This window comes from Crotalus tigris, unplaced genomic scaffold, assembly GCF_016545835.1.
Source record: "Crotalus tigris isolate CLP2741 ecotype Arizona unplaced genomic scaffold, ASM1654583v1 scf7180000020497.760770, whole genome shotgun sequence".
Taxonomy (NCBI): Eukaryota; Metazoa; Chordata; class Lepidosauria; order Squamata; family Viperidae; genus Crotalus; species Crotalus tigris.
Genome location: NW_024098046.1, coordinates 460,001 through 481,841, shown reverse-complemented (window position 1 = coordinate 481,841; position 21,841 = coordinate 460,001). Strand labels below are relative to the sequence as shown.

Genomic DNA, 21,841 nt, shown 5'->3' with positions numbered 1-21,841 from the left:
GGAAGGAAGGAAGGAGGGAAGGAAGGAAGGAAGGAGGGAGAAAGGAAGGAAGGAAGGAGGGAAGGAAGGAAGGAAGGAAGGAGGGAGAAAGGAAGGAGGGAAGGAAGGAAGGAATGAAGGAGGGAGAAAGGAAGGAGGGAAGGAAGGAAGGAAGGAAGGAAGGAGGGAGAAAGGAAGGAAGGAAGGAGGGAAGGAAGGAAGGAAGGAAGGAGGGAGAAAGGAAGGAAGGAGGGAAGGAAGGAAGGAATGAAGGAGGGAGAAAGGAAGGAAGGAAGGAAGGAAGGAGGGAGAAAGGAAGGAAGGAAGGAGGGAAGGAAGGAAGGAAGGAGGGAGAAAGGAAGGAAGGAAGGAAGGAGGGAAGGAAGGAAGGAAGGAGGGAGGGAGGGAGAAAGGAAGGAAGGAGGGAGGAAAGGAGGGAGGGAGAAAGGAAAAGGTACGGGAGGGAGGATGGAAGAAAGGAAGGAAGGGAAAAAAGAGGGAGAAGAGAAAGAGTAGGAATACAAATGGAGAAGAAATAGGAGGAAGAGGGGGAGGAGGAAAAGAAGGAAGGAAGGGAGAATAGGGGAAGGAAGGAAGGAAAAGATGGAGGTGAAGAGGAAGAGAAGGATGAAAAATGGAGAAGAGGAAAAGGTGGAGGGAGAGAAGGAAGGAAGGAAGAAAAAAAGGGAGAAGAGGAAGAGTAGGAATAAAAATGGAGAAAAAGGGGGAGGGGGAGGAAAAGGAAGGGAAGGAAGAATAAGGGAAGGAAGGAAGGAAGGGAGGAAAAGATGGAGGTGAAGAGGAAGAGGAAAATGGAGAAGAGGAACCTAAGAAAAAAAGAAGGAGGAGGTGGAGGGAGGGAAGAAAGGAAGGAAGAAAGGAAAGAAAGAAAAGAGGGAGAAGAGGAAGAGTAGGAAGAAACACGGAGAAGAAAGGAGGAGGAGGAGGAGGAGGAGGAGGAGGAGGAGGAGGAGGAGGAGGAGGACGACTATGGAATCCAGCTATTGGCTCCTTCGTTCAAGGCATTTGATCTCTGATCATACCACACATTTCAAATATTGGGCAGCTGCATCCAAAAGGAACGGGACCGTTTTCCGGAACTGTCCTATTTCCCAAGATTGGACTTATACAAAGGTAAGTCCTCGAACTTACAACCATTCGTTTAGCGACCGTTCCCAGTTACAACGGCACCAAAAGAAGTGACTTAGGGCCGTTTTTCACACTTACGACCGTTGCCGCAAGCCTTGGGGTGTGTGTGTCACGCGATCAAAATTCAGACGCTCGGCAACTGACTCGCATTTACGACGGTCGCACTGTCCCCTGTGCACCGTGTGATTGTCTTGTGCGATGCACGAAGTCCACGGGGAAGCCAGACTCACTTAACGACCGTCTGACTGAATTAACAACTGCAGCGATTCACTCGGGGACGAAGACGGGGGTGTAAAATGGGGCGAAACTCACTTAACGACTGTCTCGTTTAGCAACGGATCCTTTGGGGCTCAGTTGGGGTGGTAAGGCGAGGACCCCCCCCCCCGCACACATCTGGAGGACGCCGTTCTTGCGCCCGACAGCCCTGTGCTGAGATTTTTTTTGCCCCCCTTTTGAGACCCCCCCACCCTCTCCTGTAGCCCCCCCCCACAACCTTGCTAAGCCGGGAATCGAAGGCCAGCGAGGTGGAAGACTTGGAGGGCCTCATTCCACTCGCGGCGGCAGGCAATGCTTTTCCTCGTTCGGTTCCGTGGCTCCCCGGTTTGGCCACCGCAGTCCACGGTCTGGCCGCCCCCTTCATCCTGCGGCGGGAAGAAGCCTCGCCCTGCGAAAGAGAGAGGTGGGGTGGGAAAAGAGGGGGGAATGGGCCGTTAGTGGGTTTGGAAGCGTCTAGGACCAGGGTTTGTCAACCTGGATGACTTGAAGAGGGGTGGGCTTCCATTCCCAGAATTCCCCAGCCATCATGCTTTAAGAGGGGTGGGCTTCCACTCCCAGAATTCCCCAGCCAGCATGCTTTAAGAGGGGTGGACTTCCACTCCCAGAATCCCCCAGCCAGCCTGCTTTAAGAGGGGTGTATTTCCGCTCCCAGAATTCCCCAGCTATCCTGCTTTAAGAGGGGCGGGCTTCCACTCCCAGAATCCCCCAGCCAGCCTGCTTTAAGAGGGGTGGACTTCCACTCCCAGAATTCCCCAGCCATCTTGCTTTAAGAGAGGTGTATTTCCACTCCCAGAATTCCCCCGCTATCCTGCTTTAAGAGGGGAGGACTTCCACTCCCAGAATCCCCCAGCCAGCCTGCTTTAAGAGGGGTGTATTTCCGCTCCCAGAATCCCCCAGCCATCCTGCTTTAAGAGGGGTGGGCTTCCACTCCCAGAATCCCCCAGCCAGCCTGCTTTAAGAGGGGTGGGCTTCCATTCCCAGAATTCCCCAGCCATCTTGCTTTAAGAGGGGAGGACTTCCACTCCCAGAATCCCCCAGCCAGCCTGTTTTAAGAGGGTTGGGCTTCCACTCCCAGAATCCCCTGGCCATCCTGCTTTAAGAGGGGTAGACTTCCACTCCCAGAATCCCCTAGCCAGCCTGCTTTAAGAGAGGTGGGCTTCCACTCCCAGAATCCCCCAGCCATCCTGCTTTATATGCTTCCTTTACTCACTTTCTACAACGTGAGCCCGTTGCCCAGCGTCTGCAGGGGCGGTGTGAAAAACAGTCCTAAGTCACCTTTTTCAGTGCCCTTGCAACTTCGAACAGTCCCTAAATGAACGGTTGGAAGTGGAAGACGGCCTGCATACCCTCTGTGTAGCACTGCTGAGTGCGAAGACTGCGCGACTGCGCCGAGCTCCCCTCGCACACTTCCTATCTCGCAAACCACAATAAAAAAAAACCCCGCAACCGTCTCTGACACGCTACATTTGAATTTCCAAGCGTGCAAACCACGTGCAAACCATCTTTGTTTTCGCACGCCAGGAAGGAGTTAAGGCTGCCTTTCTCTCCGGGATTCTCCTCCCTGTTCAGCTCCAAACATCCTGAAGTGGCTTTAATGCCAGAAGCCAAAAATGTCTTGGGAAGGCAGCTGGATAAGCGGTGGAGACCTGTGAGACTTACACACACACACACACACACACACACACACACACACAGCCCTTTCCAAAAGTCTTGGAAGCATGTGGGTGGACACCTGGCATCCAGACTTGGGTAGCAGACACGTCACCAGGAAGCGCTAAGATGGTTTCGTCAGTTAGACTGTTAGAGGAGGTCTAGCCCAGAAGGAGAAGCTAAACCAGCCTTTTTCAAGGTTAGCAACTTGAAGAGGGCTGGACCAGCTCCCAGAATTCTCCAGCCAGCCTGCTATAAAAGAGGTGGACTTCTACTCCCAGAATCCCCCAGCCAGCATGCTTTAAGAGGGGTGGGCTTCCATTCCCAGAATCCCCCAGCCAGCATGCTTTAAGAGGGGAGGACTTCCACTCCCAGAATCCCTCAGCCAGCCTGCTTTAAGAGGGGTGGGCTTCCACTCCCAGAATCCCCCAGTGGCCTGCTTTAAGAGGGGAGGACTTCCACTCCCAGAATCCCCCAGCCAGCATGCTTGAAGAGGGGAGGATTTCCACTCCCAGAATCCCCCAGCCAGGATGCTTTAAGAATGGTGGACTTCCACTCCCAGAATCCCCCAGCCAGCATGCTTGAAGAGGGGAGGATTTCCACTCCCAGAATCCCCCAGCCAGGATGCTTTAAGAGGGGTGGGCTTCCACTCCCATAATCCCCCAGCCAGCCTGCCTTAAGAGGGGAGGATTTCCACTCCCAGAATTCCCCAGCCAGCGTCCTTTATGAGGGGTGGGCTTCCACTCCCAGAATTCCCCAGCCATGGTGCTTTAAGAGGGGTGGACTTCCATTCCCAGAATTCCCCAGCCAGGCTGTGTTAAGAAGGGTGAACTTCCACCCCCAGAATTCCCCAGCCATTATGCTTTAAGAGGGGTGGACTTCAACTCCCAGAATTCCCCAGGCGGCCTGCTTTCATATAAATGGACTTCCACTCCCAGAATTCCCCAGCCAGCATGCCCAATTTGAAAAACATCGATCCAACTCCTGGGATGGAACACACACGAGGTCTGATGCTCAAGCCCTCCAGATTGCAAAGCCTTTGAAGTTGTGTATGTGTGTGGCGATAGTGTGATACTGGGAAGCTGCCATCATTGTTAAATGTAAGCCGGTGGCCAAGATCCTGAATCACGATCACACAGTTGCTATGACGGTCGTAAGTCTGTGGACCTAAATCTCTTTTTTTTCAGCTCTATAATCACATAATCAAAAATGGTCCTAAGTCAACAACTGCTGGGAAACCGATTTGTTGTTTTTGTCATGCAGGTTAGGAAGGAGCTACACCTAGTTGCAGCCACAAACAGGTGTAGCTAGCAGGAAGTCTTGTAGTCTTCGACTTACAATGCATACTCGACCCCAAATTTTCTGTTGCTAAGCAAGTCAGCCAGTGAGTTTTGGTCCATTTGATCATTTTGGTTTTTTGCCACAACTGTTAAAGTGAATCCCTGAGGTTGTTAAGTGAATAAGGCAGTCATTAAGCAAATCTGGCTTCCTCCATTGACTCGAATTGTCAGATGATGGATGGGAAGGTTGCAAATGGGGGTCACATGACCTTGGGACAACACCCCTAATGGCCCACTAAATCATCACAGGGCTGTCTTTAATATAAATTGGACAGGGGTAGACAATCTTGGCTCTTTTATGACTCGTGGACTTCAACTCCCAGAATTCCTGAGCCAGCATGGGGGAACTATGGCCCCCTCATGATTGGTGGAGTTCAACTCCCAGAATTCCTGAGCCAGCAAGGGGAAACCATGGCCCTTTCATGACTTGTGGACTTCAACTCCCAGAATTCCTGAGCCAGCATGGGGGAACTATGGCCCCCTTCATGACTGGTGGACTTCAACTCCCAGAATTCCTGAGCCAGCATGGGGGAACTATGGCCCCTCATGACTGGTGGACTTCAACTCCCAGAATTCCTGAGCCAGCATGGGGGAACTATGGCCCCCTTCATGATTCGTGGACTTCAACTCCCAGAATTCCTGAGCCAGCACGGGGGAACTATGGCCCCCTTCATGACTGGTGGACTTAACTCCCAGAATTCCTCAGCCAGCAATGGGGGAACTCTGGCCCCTTCATGACTCGTGGACTTCAACTCCCAGAATTCCTGAGCCAGCATGGGGGAACTATGGCCCCCTTCATGACTCGTGGACTTCAACTCCCAGAATTCCTGAGCCAGCATGGCTCAGCTTGGAAACCTCTCCCTTTTCCCTCAGCATGGCTGGCTCAGGAATTCTGGGAGTTGAAGTCCACGAGTCATAAAAGAGCCAAGGTTGCCTACCCCTGGTCTAGTGGTTAAGGCACCAGGCTAGAAAGTGGGAGATAGTGAGTTGGCATGAAAGCTGGCTGGGTGACTTTGGGCCAATCACTAGGAGACGGTGAGTTCTAGTTTTGCCTTAGGCATGAAAGCTGGCTAGGTGACTTTGGCCCAATCACCAGGAGACTGGGAGTTCTAGTCTAGCCTCAGACATGAAAATCGGATGGGTGCCGGGCCAATCACCAGGAGACTGGAAATTCTAGTCCCGTCTTAGGCATGAAAGCCAGCTGGGTGACTTTGGACCAATGACCAGAACTCCAGGAGACTGTGAAGTCTAGTTTAGCCTCAGGCATGAAAATTGGCTGGATGACTGGGCCAATCACCAGGAGACTGGAAGTTCTAGTCCAATATTAGGCATGAAAGCTGGGTGACTTTGGGCCAATGACCAGGAGACAGTGAGTTCTAGTCCCACCTTAGGCATGAAAGCTGGCTGGGTGACTTTAGGCCAGTCACCAGGAGTCTGAGAGTTCTAGTCCAGCCTCAGGCATGAAAGCTGGGTGGGCCCATCACCAGGAGACCGTGAATTCTAGTCCAGCCTGGGGCATGAAAGCTTCTGAATCTGGCCCGGATCCCTCAGACCTGTGTGAGCTGAGCTACTGAAACATGCAGTGAGGAGCAAAGACACGGACCTCAGATAACCCGAACGGAAAGAAAGAAAGAAGTGGGTGGAACAAGCCACGTGGAGGCCACGTGAAAGGTAGGCGGAAGCCATCTTGAACTCGTGACGTGGGAAAGGAAATGAGCAGACATCCAGAACTGCCAAATCTGCTAGCTAAACTCTCTTTCCCAGCTATTCAAAAACCTCGGTTGCTTTTTGCAAAAAAAAAGGTTGGGATTTTAAGCGCCAAAGACGCTTGTTTTCCTCGACCCCCCTGCATCGTTTTTCCTTTCGTGTGGCACCTTTCCACGGGAAACCGGAGAATATTATTAATAATAATAATAATAATTGCCTGTATGCAACAACACTAGAAGTCTTTAAGAAGAGACTGGACAGCCATTTGTCTGAAGTGGTATAGGGTTTACTGCCTGAGCAGGGGGTTGGACTAGATGACCTCCAAGGTCCCTTCCAACTTTATTATTATTATTATAAATAATTACCTGTATGCAACAACACTAGAAGTCTTTAAGAAGAGACTGGACAGCCATTTGTCTGAAGTGGTATAGGGTTTACTGCCTGAGCAGGGGGTTGGACTAGATGACCTCCAAGGTCCCTTCCAACTTTATTATTATTATAAATCAATAAATAAAAAGCAGAGCAAGACGCAGATAAAGGTTACAAAGATTTAAATTCATTCAGCCCTGGCTTTCCTCTCCTCTCAAAGATGCATACTGGGCATTTCAGATTAGGGAAAAAAAGGGGGGGGCAATTAATAAACCGTCCCCAAACGACATTATTAAAGTAAAAATCAACACATCCCATCAACACCAAAGACGTTGATTTCAAAAGCAGAGCCAGGATGTAAGGAGAAATCCTGCCATGGGAAGATAAAAGATGGAGGCGAAGGAGATTGCAAAGGCTTTAAAAACGAGGGCTGAATAATAATAATAATAATAATAACTATTTGTTATTGCACTGTTTCCTCTGTCAACAATACTGAATAACTCAGGACATGGTTATCAAACATCAAAAACATCTGCTAGACTATCCCACCTCCTTTACATGGATGATCTGAAGCTGTATGGAAAAACATCATCTGAAATAGAATCGCTGCTCAACACTGTCCGTATATATAGCCAAGATATTGTAATGGAGTTTGGCTTGGACAAATGTGCCACACTTACTATCAAACAAGGAAAATAGTGAAAACTGAAGGAATCAAGATGCCCCACGAAAATAACATTAAGAGTCTGGATGAGGAAGAGTACTACAAATACTTGGGTATCCTTCAAGCTGACAACATCAAGCACACTGAAGTCAAGAAAAAGATTAGAGGTGAATACATCAAGAGAGTGAAGAAGATCTTAAAATCCAAACTCAATGGAGGAAATACCATAAAGGCAATCAACACCTGGGCAATCCCAGTCATTAGGTACACAGCTGGAATAGTGGACTGGACTCAAGCAGAACTAAAAGCAATGGATAGGCAGACCAGAAAAATAATGACAAAGAATCACGCCCTTCATCCACGCAGTGACATTGATAGACTTTATCTACCAAGGCAAATAGGTGGGCGTGGAATGCTACAAGTACATCAGATGGTTGAAGAAGAAAAAATGACTTTGGAAGAATATCTGAAGAACAATGATGAAGATGCACTGAAATTAGTATATCAGGAAGGCTTACTAACTACTGGAGAGACCAAACTGGCCTACAAGAAAGACCAAATGAAGAACAGAATAGAGGCATGGGAAGACAAAGCACTACATGGCCAATACATGAAAAAAATAGCTGGGAAAGCAGATAATAATAAAACCTGGCAATGGCTAAGAGCAGGAAAATTGAAGAAAGAGACCGAGGGACTAATTCTGGCTGCACAAGACCAAGCCTTAAGGACAAATGCATACAAAGTCAAAATTGAGAAGACAGCAACAGACAGTAAGTGCCGCCTATGCAAAGAAGCTGAAGAAACAGTGGACCACTTGGTAAGCTGTTGCAAGAAGATTGCACAGACTGATTACAAGCAGCGGCATGACAAAGTAGCAACAATGGTGCATTGGAAGATCTGCAAAAAATATCATTTGCCTGTAAGCAAAAACTGGTGGGATCATAAAATAGAGAAAGTCATAGAAAATGATAAAATTAAACTGCTCTGGGACTTCAGAATTCAAACAGACAAGCACCTGCAACATAACACCCCAGACTTAACAATTGTCGATAAGAAAGACAAAAAAGTCTGGATAGTGGACGTGGCAGTGCCTGGAGATAGCAGAATAGAAGAGAAAGAACTGGAGAAGATAACAAAATACAAAGACCTACAAATAGAAATAGAAAGACTGTGGCAAAAGCAAGCAAGGGTAGTACCAATAGTCATAGGCTCCTTGGGTGCAATCCCAAAACAACTGGAGCACCACTTGAACACCATTGGCATTGACAAATTCGCTATTAGTCAATTGCAAAAGGCGGCCTTATTAGGAACTGCTTCCATCCTGCGACGATATCTGTAATACCATCAAACATCCACATCTGCCTATCCCAGGTCCTGGGTAAGGACTCGATAGGTAGACAAAATGCCAAATCCAGTCTGAACATCTGGCTGACTGTGCGATGAATGATAATAATAATAATCAAATATTGGCAGATGCTTCTGTTCAAGCAGGGGTCCTCAACCTTGGCGACTTTAAGACTTGTGGACTTCAACTCCCAGAATTCCTCAGCCAGCTGGCTGAGGAATTCTGGGAGTTGAAGTCCACAAGTCTTAAAGTCGCCAAGGTTGAGGACCCCTGTAAAGCATCAGTGGATAAAAATCTCCTGGAGATTCATCAGATGGAGATCAGGGGTCAGTTCTCCCTGGGGTCCGGGAACCAGAGTGAGTGATCTCCTGCCTTTACTGCTCTGGACGTCCTGGAGAAGCATTTCACGGCCAGCCCCCTCCCCATCTGGGCTGCAGAGGTGGGGGCGTCCTGTGGCAGGGGAGGATGGGCTACGGGGTGGGGTCTGCCTGCATCCCAGCTCTGTGAGATGCACCAGCAGCAGCATCGTGGGGCACCCCAAAGCTGCCAGGGAGGGAAGCGGGTTACGAAAGGGCAGCCTGGATCCAGTGCCTTGCGAGGTTCCTCCGAGGGTTGCCGGATGCCAGGGTGTTGGGCTGCAAGTCCCATCGTTCCCTGCCGGCGGACCCGGTTGGAGAAGGCTGCCATTGCCTGCTCAGTCCAATGGACCCTGTTTGTGGCCAGGTGCTGGCCTGGTTGGCCTTAGATGAGTGGTTCTCCACCTGTGGGTCGGGACCCCATTTGGGGTCGAACAACCATTTCACGGGGGTCGCCAAACAACGCAGTCCGCCATTTTTTTCCCCCTTTTCCTTAGCTGTGCTACTCCCTTTTATTCTGTTGGCTTTTGAAAGCCAATGGAATAGACTCTCTTGAACAGAGCCTAATTCTACTGGCTTTCCAAAGCCAATAGGAATTGTCCAGGCTGTCTCTGCCCTGCTGAGCCCGCCAAAAGTCCCATTCTGCAAATGGTGCTACACCAGTTGGGTAGTCCTCGACTTACGACCGATTGAGTAGTCCTCAACTTACAACCGGTTGAGTAGTCCTCGACTTACGACCGGTTGGGGGTCGCAGCATTAAAAAGGTTGAGAACCACTGCCTTAGATGGATAGATCGATTGACAGATACATCAATGGATGGATGGATGGATGGATAGATAGATAGACAGACAGACAGATTCAATAATAATAATAATAATAATAATAATAATAATACATTGGAAGGGACCTTGGAGGTCATCTAGTCCAACCCCCTGCTCAGGCAGGTAGACAGAAATAATAATAATAATAATAATAATAATAATAATAATAATAATAATATGGAAGGGACCTTGGAGGTCATCTAGTCCAACTCCTAACTCAGGCAGGGATAGACAGATAGATACTATAATAATAATAATAATAATAATAATAATAATGTTGGAAAGGTCATCTAATATAATCCCCTGCTAAGGCAGAAATAAATAGATAGATAGATACAATAGGTAGATAGGTAGGTAAGTATGTAGATACATACATACATGCATGGATACACAGATACATATATATATACATAGATATGGATGGACAAATAGATGGACGATGATAGAGAATGATGGATGGATGGACAGATGGATATGGATGGATGGATGGATGGATAGATAGACAGACAGACAGATTCAATAATAATAATAATAATACATTGGAAGGGACCTTGGAGGTCATCTAGTCCAACCCCCTGCTCAGGCAGGTAGACAGAAATACTACTACTACTACTACTACTACTAATAATAATAATAATAATATGGAAGGGACCTTGGAGGTCATCTAGTCCAACTCCCAACTCAGGCAGGGATAGACAGATAGATACTATAATAATAATAATAATAATAATAATAATAATAATAATAATAATAATAATAATGTTGGAAAGGTCATCTAATATAATCCCCTGCTAAGGCAGAAATGAATAGATAGATAGATACAATAGGTAGATAGGTAGGTAAGTATGTAGATACATACATACATGCATGGATACACAGATACATATATATATATACATAGATATGGATGGACAAATAGATGGATGATGATAGAGAATGATGGATGGATGGATGGACGGATATGGATGGATGGATGGACGAATGGATGGATGGATGGATAGATAGATAAACGATAGATAATGATGGATGATAATGATATAGATAGATTGATTGATTGATAGATGATAGATAGATAGATAGGTAGATAGGTAGATAGATAGATAGGTAGGTAGGTAGGTAGGTAGGTAGATAGATAGATAGATAGATAGATAGATAGATAGATAGATAGATAGATAGATAGATAGATAGATAGATAGCCTTTATTGTCATTTCGGGCCCACTGGCGCACATTAAAAATAAAATTCTGTTAAATAATTGATTCCCAGTCGTAGGCAGTCCTTAACTTACAGCAGCTCATTTAGTGACCAAAGTCACAACAGCACTGAAAAAAGTAATTGAGGACCGTTGCAGCAACCCCACGGTCACTGGATCCAAATTCGGACCCCTTGCCAACCAGCTCAGATTTACGACAGTTTGCAGCATCCCGGGGGGGGGAGGTGTCATGCAATCCGCTTTTGCGATCTTCCAACAAGCAAAGTCAACGGGGAGGAAGCCGGATTCACTTAACGACCGGGTTGCTAACTTTAACAACTGCGGTGATTCAGTTAACGACCGGGGCAAGAAAGTTCGTAAAAACGGGGGAAAACACAGTTAATTATAACAATAAGAGTTGGAAGGGACCTTGGAGGTCATCTAGTCCAACCCCCTGCTCAGGCAGGAAACCCTGTATACCATTTCGGACAAAGTTAACAAAGGTCTCCTTTAACAAGAGCAACGCTGGGCTCCATTGTGTGTCGTAAGTCGAGGACCACGTGTTTATCACTGAATTGGTGGGGAATCCCTCCTCCCGCCCCCCTCCAGTGAGTCCAGGGAATCTCACAACGCACTGGGTAAAGAGGCAAGTGGGTGGTGGAGCCTCTGCAATCAGGGGCAGTGTATCCCCAGGAGCTGGTGGCTAAGTAAACCGCTGCCCCCAGGCCCCCCCCCTTTCCCATAAGCACCAGCAAGGTGGATAAAGCCACTTTGGGGGCCCAATTGTCCTTTGCTGGACCCCAGAAGAGGTTCTCTGAATGGGGGAGATAGGCAGAGAGGATGGGGGGGGGGGTAAAACAGGCATGGAGACAGATGGTCAAAACTTCTCTGTTGCTATGGAAACATGCAAAGGAGTCTGGGTGGGGGGAATCCACCGCAACCACAGGGCATCCTTTAATCCGAGTTGCACGGATGGAGATGCAGGCACACACACACACACACACACACACACACACACACAAACACGCAGGTAAATCCACGGCTGGGCTCTGTTTAAGCATGGACACCGGCCTCTCTCCTGCAAAAGATGTGGAGGGGGGGGAGTTTCTGCAAAGGACACCCCAAGGACGAAGGGAGGGAGGAAATGGAAGGACAGGAGAAAGGAAAGGAAGGAAAAGGAAGAGAAGGGGAAGGATAAGTGAATGGAAGGAAGGGGAAAGGAAAGAGGGGGATGGATGAATGGATGGAAGAAAGGAAGGAAAGAAGGAAGGAGAGAGAGGGGGGAAGGATGGAAGGAATGGGAGAGAGGAAGAGGAAGGAAAGAAGGAAGGCGAAGGAAGGAAGGAAGGAAGGAGAGAGAGGGGAAGGATGGAAGGAAGGAATGGGAGAGAGGAAGAGGGAGGAAAGAAGGAAGGCGAAGGAAGGAAGGAAGGAAGGAAGGAAGGAAGGAGAGAGAGGGGAAGGTTGGATGGAAGGAATGGGAGAGAGGAAGAGGAAGGAAAGATGGGAGGAATGCGAGGAAAGGAAGGAAAGAGAGAGAGGAGAGGGATGGAAGGAAGGATGGGGAAAGAGGAAGGAAGGCGAGGGTGGGAAGGAAGGAAGGAGAGAGAAGGGAAGGATGGAATGAAGGGGAGAGAGGGAGGAAGGAAGAAAGGTGAAGGAAGGAAGGAAGGAAGGAAGGAAAAAAGAGAAAGAGGAAAAGAGGAAAGGGTAAGGAAGGAAGGAGGGAAGGAGTAAGGAAGGGGGAGAGGGGAAACGGAAGAAAAGAAGGAAGAGGAGGGAAAGGAAACGAAAACGAAAAGGAAAGTCCAGACGCGGCTTTGGCACAACTCACAACCCCTCCCTCCTATTTCCCAGGACCCCCCCCTCCTTTCTCCCCCCCCCACCGCCCACTTCCTTGCTAAAAACGCCTCTCTCTTTTCCGCCAAGAGATGACAGGGAACCCCACTTCCGCGCCCCGCAAAATCCACCCCCGCCCCCCCCCGCGCCCGCGCGATGAAAGCACCCACTTGCTCGGAGAGGCTGCGCTGGGGGGCATCCACGGGCGCGCCTCCGTCTCCCCGCAGCCCTCCGCCGGCGTCCCCCAGCCAGGCCGGCTCCGGAGCCTCCTCGGGAGGGAAGCCCCGCCGCAAGCAGCCGCAGAGAGCGCCGACGCTCCGGCTGACTGGGGAGGAGAAGGGGGGGGAAAAGAAGGCTTCACGTACGGAAGCTTGAGGTTTCTTTCTCTCTCTCTCTCTCTCTCTCTCTCTCACACACACACACACCACACACACTTCTCTCTCTCGCCTCTCCTTCTCTCTTCTTCTCTTTCTCTCCTCTGCTTCTCTCTCTCTCCTCTCTGCTTCTCTCTCTCCTCTTTCTCTCCTTCTCTCCTCTCCTCTCTCTGCTTCTCTCTCTCTCCTTCTCTCCTCTTTCTCCTCTCTCTCACTCTCTGCTTCTCTCTCACTCTCCTTCTCTCTCCTTTCTCTCTGCTTCTCTCTTTCCTTCTCTCCTCTTTCTCTCCTCTTTCTCTCTGCTTCTCTCTCCTCTTTCTCTCTGCTTCTCTCTGCTGCTTCTCTCTCCTCTCTGCTTTTCTCTGCTTCTCTCTCTCTTTCTCTCTCCTCTTTCTCCTTCTCTCTCTCACTCTCTGCTTCTCTCTCTCCTTTCTCTCTGCTTCTCTCTCTCCTTCTCTCCTCTTTCTCTCTCCTCTCTTTCTCTCTGCTTCTCTCTCCTCTTTCTCTCTGCTTCTCTCTGCTGCTTCTCTCTCCTCTCTGCTTTTCTCTGCTTCTCTCTCTCTTTCTCTCTCCTCTTTCTCCTTCTCTCTCTCACTCTCTGCTTCTCTCTCTCCTTCTCTCTCTGCTTCTCTCTCCTTCTCTCCTCTTTCTCTCTCCTCTCTTTCTCTCTGCTTCTCTCTGCTGCTTCTCTCTCCTCTTTGCTTCTCTCTGATTCTCTCTCCTCTCTTTCTCTCTGCTTTTCTCTCTCTCTCTCTCTCTCTCCTTCTCTCTCTCTCTTTCTGTCTTCCCTCCCTCTTTTTTTGGCATCCGGTGCACAGAGGGTTGCGCCAAGCTGCCCATTGGAAGGGTGTTCGCCAATCAGGGTGTTCCCCAGGAGCAGAATTTGGGGAGGGGGAGCGCAGACAAGAAAGGAAGATTCCCCCCCCCAATCTTTTATCACAAGAAAGGTTGCATTGGCCAGGGGAAGCACCCCTTCCGTTTGTGGATGGCTGGAGGGGGAAAAAAAACCCATCTCAGATATTGGAAATCAAAGGGATCAAGAGGACCAGCTGGGTCTTCAATCAATCAATCAATCAATCAGAATACAGCTGGAAGGGATCAGGGAGGTCTTCTAGTCTGGTCCAGCCCCTTCCTCAAGCAGGAGACCCTATGCCATTTCAGACAGGTAGCTGTCCAGTCTTTTCTTAAAAACTTGCAGTGATGGAGCAGCCACAACTTCTGGTGGCAAGCTGTTCCACTGGTTAATTGTCCTCACTGTTAGGAAGTGTGTCTTTAATTCTAGGTTGCTTCTCTCCTGGATTAGTTTCCATCCGTTGCTTCTTGTCCTGCCTTCAGGCACTTTGGAGAATAGCTTGACTCCCTCTTCTTTGGGGCAGCCCCTGAGATACTGGAAGACTGGTATAGTATTATTTAGGGATTATAGTGTTAAAACCACTAAAGATCCTGCTCTAGTATATTAGTATATAGTAAATTCAGCTATAGTATTCTTAAAGGGTTATAGACCATGTAAGACAAGTGACTGTCCAGTCTCTTCTTAAAGACCTCCAGTGATGGAGCACTCACAACTTCTGGTGGCAAGCTGTTCCACTGGCTAATTGTCCTCACTGCTAGGAAGTTTCTCCTTAATTCCAGGTTGCTTCTCTCCTTGATCAGTTTTTATCCGTTGCTTCTTCTCCTGCCTTGGAGAATAGGTGGACCCCCCTCTTCTTTGTGGCACCCCTCAAATATTGGAACCCAAAGTTTCTGTTGCTAAGCGAGCCAGTTGTGAAGTGAGATTTGCCCCACTCTATGACCTTTCTTGCCACAGTTCTTAAGTGGATTACTGCAGTTCTTATGTTAGTCACATGGTCGTTAAGCGAATCCGGCTTCCCCCATTGACTTTGCTTGCCAGACGGTCACAAAAGGGGATCATGTGACACCCCCGGGGACGCTGCCACCGTCATAAATATGACTCAGTTGCCAAGCGTCTAAATTGTGATGGTGTGGCCCTGAGGATGCTGCAACGGTCGTTAAGTGTGGAAAATTCGCCGAAGTCACGTTTCACGGTGCCGTCGAACCTTCGAACAGTCGCTAAGTGATCTGTCCTAAGTCGAGGACTTGCAACCATCATAAATATGAGTCAGTTGCCAAGTGTCTCTAAATTGTGACTGTGTGAACGTGAGGATGCTGCAACGGTCGTAAAGTGTGGAAAATTCGCCTAAGTCACATTCTTCAGTGCCATTGAAACTTTGAATGGTCACTAAATGAACCATCATAAGTCAAGGACTACCATCATTCCCAATCCTGCTGGGCATCATATCGTAATAATAATAATAATAATAATAATAATAATAATAATAATAATAATAATAATAATAATAATAATAATAATAATAATGTTGGAAGGGACCTTGGAGGTCATCTAGTCCAACCCCCTGCTCAGGCAGGGAACCCTGTACCATTTCAGACAAATGGCTGTCTAGTCTCTTCTTAAAATCTTCCAGTGTTGGAGCATTCACCGCTTCTGGAGGCCGGTTGTTCCACTGATTAATTGTTCTAACTGTCAGGAAGTTTCTCCTTAGTTCTAGGTTGCTTCTCTCCTTGATTAGTTTCCATCCGTTGCTTCTTGTCCTGCCTTCAGGTGCTTTGGAGAATAGCTTGACTGCCTCTTCTTTGGGGCAGCCCCTGAGATACTGGAAGACTGCTATCCTGTCCCCCCTCGTCCTTCTCTTTATTAAACTAGACATGCCCAATTCCAGCAACCGTTCCTTATATGTTTTAGCCTCCAGTACCCTAATCATCTTTGTTGATCTTCTCTGCACTCTTTCTAGAGTCTCAACATCTTTTTTACATCGTGGTGACCAAAACTGGATGCCGTATTCCAAGTGTGACCTTACCAAGGCCTTGTAAAGTGATATTAACCCTTCACGTGATCTTGATTCTATCCCTCTGTTAATGCAGCCCAGCACTGTGTTAGCCTTTTTGGCAGCTGCAGCAAACTGCTGGCTAGTTTGGCTAATTCCTTCCTCAAAAATATTCACACTGGGCAGAGTCTGACCTCAAAGAGCAGAGCCTGCAATTAAGGACCTGGATGTTTAGAAACGGCCGGGTTGATCCCTGTCTGCGGTCAACGGAGCGCACACCACCCAAAACCAAGAATGGCAGATGAGTCAGACAGCCCCCCCCTCCCCATGTTGTTTTTGTGCCCTAGATCAGATCCTCTTCTAAAACAGATGTTGAGACTCTGGAAACAGTGCTGAGAAGAGCTGCAGAGATGATTAGGGGACTGCAGGAATTGAATATGTCCGGTTTAATGAAAAGAAGAAAAAAAACCTGGCTGGACAAGAAGCAATGGATGGAAATCCATCAGGGAGAGAAGCAATCTGGAATTAAGGAGAAACTTGTTTGAAATGGGATACGGTTTCCTGCTTGAGCAGGGGGTTGGACTAGATGACCTCCAAGGTCCCTTCCAATTCTATTCTATTCTATTCTATTCTATTCTATTCTATTCTATTCTATTCTATTCTATTCTATTCTATTCTATTCCTGTTCTTATTCTATTCTATTCTATTCTATTCCTGTTCTTATTCTATTCTATTCCTGTTCTTATTCTATTCTATTCTATTCTATTCTATTCTATTCTATTCTATTCTATTCTATTCTATTCTATTCTATTCTATTCTATTCCTTATTCTATTCTATTCTATTCTATTCCATTCTATTCCTGTTCCTATTCTATTCTATTCTATTCTATTCCTGTTCTTATTCTGTTCTGTTCTATTCCAGTGTGCTCAGAGTGAAAAATGACAATAAAGGTTGAAGTGTGAAAAATAGAAGTACTTTTTTCAATGCCGTTATAACTTTGAACGGTCACTAAACAAATGCTAGTAAATCAGGGAATACCTGTACATCTAGTCTAAGAAAGAGAAGGACGAGGGGGGACATGATAGCAGGGTTCCAGTATCTCAGGGGCTGCCCCAAAGAAGAGGGAGTCGAGCTATTTTCCAAAGCACCTGAAGGCAGGACAAGAAGCAACGGATGGAAACTAACCAAGGAGAGAAGCAACCTAGAACTAAGGAGAAACTTCCTGACAGTGAGAACAATTAACCAGTGGAATAACCTGCCTCCAGAAGCGGTGAATGCTCCAACACTGGAAGATTTTAAGAAGAAACTGGACAGCCATTTGTCTGAAATGGTACAGGATTTCCTGCCTGATCAGGGGGTTCGACTAGATGACCTCCAAAATCCCTTCCAAATTTATCATTATTATAATCAAGGAGAGAAACAACCTAGAACTAAGGAGAAACTTCCTGACACTTAGAACAATTAACCAGTGGAACAACCTGCCTCCAGAAGCTGTGAATGCTCCAACACTGGAAGTTTTTAAGAAGAGACTGGACAGCCATTTGTCCGAAATGGTACAGGGTTTCCTGCCTGAGCAAGGAAAATTTGAATGCTCGGCAACTGACTCATATTTATCATGGTCGAAGTATTCCCGGGGTCAGGTGATCTCTTTTGCAACCTTCTGACAAGCAAAGTCAATGGGGGAAGCCCGATTCGCTTAACAACCGTGTGACTGACTTAATAACAGCAGTGATTCACTTAACAACGGTGGCAAGAAAAGTCGTAAAACAGGGCAAAAGCTGGATTGGTTTAGCGTCCGCTGGATTCACTTAACGACCGCGACAAGACAAGCTAAAGATAAAATCGGGAAGGATTCGCTTCACGAGCACCTTGCTTAGTGGCAGAAATTCTGGCCCCTATTGTCGTTGTAAATCGAGGACGAGCTAGAATCTCCCAGGTGCTCACACACCTCCACACCCCCACACCCCTCCCCAAACACACCTTGCTTCTTCCGTCTCCGTTCTGGGCGCTGATGTAAGAGAAACCAAGAGAGGAAGCTTTGCAAAATCATATAATTTAACTTCTGGCTGTTGTCACGAAAAGCACCCACTCAAAGAGAGACAGATTCCTGGGGGTCAAGCAATCTGTTAAAGAGCAGCGCTTGCTCATTTGTGCTCCAGGCTCTCTACCTGATTAGCCTGATTTTCGTAAATAGGCTACGTTAGCCCGTTTTGCACGCAGCGCCCTCCCAATCCGTCTTATTACTAAAATACCGATAGAAGAGAATCTCTGTAGCTCAGGGTTGAACTGGGGGGTCCTGGGTGCTCTCTGAGCTGGGGGGGGGGTTCCTTGCAGACGTTTCATGACCCGAACTAGGTAACATCGTCAGTGCTAGAAAGGAGTGGGGTTTGTAGAGAGGAGGAGGAGGAGGAGGAGGAGGAGGAGGAGGAGGAGGAGGAGGAGGAGGAGGAGGAGGAGGAGGAGGAGGACTATGGGGTCCATATTGATCTCTGAGCTGGCAGTTTTCTTGCAGACGTTTCATGACCTGACTAGGTAACGTCATCAATGTTAGAAGGGAGTCAGTGCGGTTTGTGGAGAGGAGGAGGAGGAGGAGGAGGAGGAGGACGACTGTGGGGTCCTTGGTGCTCTCTGAGCTTGGTGGTTTTGTTGCAGACCTTTTATGACCCAACTAGGTAACATCATCAGTGCTAGAAGGAGCGCAGGTGGCTTTCTGTTTCTAGGCAAATAGCTTGCTTGCAGAAAGCTAGCCCCCCTCTCTTCCAGCACGGATGAAGTAACCTAGTTGGGTCATGAAACATCTGCAAAAAAACCAAGCCACCTGTGAGTGGACCCCACAATGAATCAAATGCATCTAGCTGGGCTCCTGTCAATCACGTTTCCAAGCTTTGCCTCTTCCGACTGCAGGACCCTTTTGCACCCTGTTCAAGAACTCCGAAGGAGAAGCGAGCATTTGGCAAACAAGTGGGGGTTTATTTTTAAAAAAGGAGAAGCTCTCAAGAAGGAAAATGAGTGCTGGAAGGCCTCTCTCTCTCTCTCTAAAGCAAGTTCCTCTTTCTGACCACTTTGTCTTTCCACTTCGAGTTTCCACCAAAGAGAGAGAGAGAAAGAAAAAGAGAGCAAAAATAGGAAAAAGCTCCTTTTCCAGTGAATGAAATTTCATCCGATGGAATAAAGTGGCTGGACTGACCTCTGATTTTAAACTCTTATTTTATTCACCTCGGCTTACGACCCACGATGGGGCCCAAAATTTCCGCCGCTGGAGGGAGGCATTCGTTAAGTGAATTTTTGCCCCGTTTTACGATCTTTTTTGGCCTCGGGTGTTAAGTGAATCACAGCCGCTGTTCAGTTAGTAGCAGGGTTGTTAAGTGAATCCAGCTTCCCCCATTGACTTTGTCAAAAGGTCACAAAAGGGGATCACGTGAGACCCGGGGACCGTCATAAAGAGGAGTCAGTTGCCAAGCGTTCAAATTTTGATCACCACAGGGATGCTGCGACGGTCGTTAAGTGTGAAAAACTCTCGTGAGTCCCTTTTTCAGTGCCGTTGTAACTCTGAACGGTCACTAAATGAACGGTTGTAAGTCAAGGACTACCTGTTTAATGACTTAACGACTGTTGTAACAGCACTGAAGTGAGTTATGATGGGTCCTCGCAGCTACAATCCTTGTAGTGGCTTTGGGATCAGATGATCATAATTCAGGCTCTTGGCAACCGGGATCTATTTATGATGGTTGTAGGATCCTGGAGTCACCTGATCCCATTTTGCGACCTTCCTAGCCAGCTGGCTTCCGACAAGTAGAGTCAAGGGGATTGTCAAGGTATTGATTTAACAGCTAACCAGCTTATGTAATGTAACAATGGGAATGACTCAGAAGGGTCTATGTCTCTTTAAGAGCCAGCAGGGTCAGTGTCTCTTTAAGCCAGCAGGGTCTGTGTAAGAGCCAACAGGGTCTGTATCTCTTTAAGAGCCATCAGGATCTGTGTCTCTTTAAGAGCCAGCAGGGTCGGTGTCTCTTTAAGCCGGCAGGGTCTGTGTCTCTTTAAGAGCCAGCAGGGTCGGTGTCTCTTTAAGCCAGCAGGGTCTGTCTCTTTAAGAGCCAGCAGGATCTGTGTCCCTTTAGCGAGCAGGGTCTGTATCTCTTTAAGAGCCAGCAGGATCTGTGTCTCCAAGAGCCAGCAGGGTCTGTGTCTTTTAAGAGCCAGCAGGGTCGATGTCTTTTTAAGAGCCAGCAGGGTCGGTGTCTCTTTATGCCGGCAGATTCTGTGTCTCTTTAAGAGCCGACAGGGTCAGTGTCTCTTTAAGAGCCAGCAGGGTCTGTGTCTCTTTAAGAGCCAGCAGGGTCTGTGTCTCTTTAAGAGCCAGCAGGGTCTGTGTAAGAGCCAGCAGGGTCTGTGTCTCTTTAAGAGCCAGCAGGGTCTGTGTCCCTTTAAGAGCCAGCAGGGTCAGTGTCTCTTTAAGCCAGCAGGGTCTGTGTCTCTTTAAGAGTCTTTGTATAAACAAAAGGTTCTGATGATGTGTTTTCTCTCTTCCGTTTCCTGCTCTAACTGCTGTGTGTTGGACCTGCTGTATTAGCACATGTATGTATATTGTTCCTGGTGTATGATATTGTAGATAGTGTCAGATAAACCACCATTTACTACAGACCACTGTTTACTGTATTTACTCCTGTGTTATCTCAGCGCAATAAGACCGGGCACACTCTGACAGGGCTAATGCAGGTCCCCTTAACAACAGTGGCAAGCAGGGGGTAAAATTGGGCGCAATTCAATTACCGACCGTCTCGCTTAGCAATTCTGGTGCCAATTGGGGTTGTTAAGTCCAGGATTTTATATTTTCAAACAAGGATCCAGTTTTGCCAACATCAGCAGTCCAGGCATCTTAAAGGGACCACCGAGTTTAAAAACAGCGCAGCTCTACTTTCTTCTTTCCCTATAATTCCCAAGGTTGTTGGCTTGCTTGCTTTCTCCTCTACCTCTTCCCTTCCCTTCCTTCCCCTCTCCTTCCTTCCTTCCTTCCCTCCCTGCCTCCTCCCCTTCCTTCTTCCTTTCCCCCTTCTTCTCCTCCTTCCTTCCCTCCTCCTCCTCTCCTTTCCTTCCTTCCTTCCTTTCCCCTTCCTCATCTTTCCTTTCTTCCTTCTTCCTCCCTCTCCCTTTCCCCTTCCTTCCTTCCCTCCCTTCCCCCTCCTCTCCTTCTTTCCTTCCCTCCCTCTTCCCCTTCCTTCCTTCCTTCCTTTCCTCCCTCCCCTTCTTCCTTCCTTCCTCCCTCCCTCATTTCTTCCTTCCCTCCTTCCTTCCTTCTTTCCTCCCTCTCCTCCTTCCTTCCCTCCTCCTCTCCTCCTCCTTCCTTCCTTCCTTCTTTTCTTCCCTTCCTCTTCCTTCCTTCCTTCCTTCCTCCCTTTTCCCTTCCTCCCTTCCCCCTCATCTCCTTCTTTCCTTCCTTCCCTCCTCTCCTTCCTTCCTTCCTTCCTCCCTCCCTCATTTCTTCCTTCCTTCCTTCCTTCTTTCCTCCCTCCCTCTCCTCTCCTCCTCCTCTCCTTCTTTCCTTCCTTCCTTTCTCCCCTTCCTCTTGCTTCCTTCCTTCCTCCCTCCCTCTCTCCTTCCCCTTCCTTCCTTCCCTCCCTCCTTCCCCTTCCTTCCTTCCTTCCTTCCTCCCTCTCCCTTTCCCCTTTCTTCCTCCCTCCTTCTTTCCCTCCCTCCCTCCTCCCCTTCCTTCCTTCCTTCCTTTCTTCCTTTCCTTCCTTCCTTCCCTCCCTCCTCCTCTCCTTCCTTCCTTCCTCCCTCCCTCTCCTTCCTTCCTTCCTTCCTTCCTTCCTTCCTTCCTTCCTTCCTCCCTCCCTCTTTCCCTTCCTTCCTTCCTTCCTTCCTTCCTTCCTTCCTTCCTTCCTTCCTTCCTTCCTTCCTTCCTCCCTCTCCCTTTCCCCTTTCTACCTCCCTCCTCCC

General features: G+C 48.1%; 1 protein-coding gene across 4 annotated transcripts in view; it reads right to left on the bottom strand.

Moving 5' to 3' along the window:
- Positions 1–21,841, bottom strand: part of SPECC1 (sperm antigen with calponin homology and coiled-coil domains 1) — a 164,463-nt gene that overhangs the window by 135,905 nt on the left and 6,717 nt on the right. The window contains exons 1-2 of one of the 4 annotated variants that reach the window (XM_039366941.1): positions 12,857–13,036; positions 1,622–1,792 (exon numbers count right to left, since the gene is read on the bottom strand). In XM_039366941.1, coding sequence (XP_039222875.1) covers positions 1,622–1,768 — 147 coding nt within the window. In that variant the 5' untranslated portion in view covers positions 1,769–1,792; positions 12,857–13,036. Of the gene's footprint in view, positions 1–1,621; positions 1,793–2,614; positions 3,052–12,856; positions 13,037–21,841 lie in introns of those variants that run through there. The other 3 variants (XM_039366942.1, XM_039366938.1, XM_039366939.1) reach the window with 3 other exon arrangements.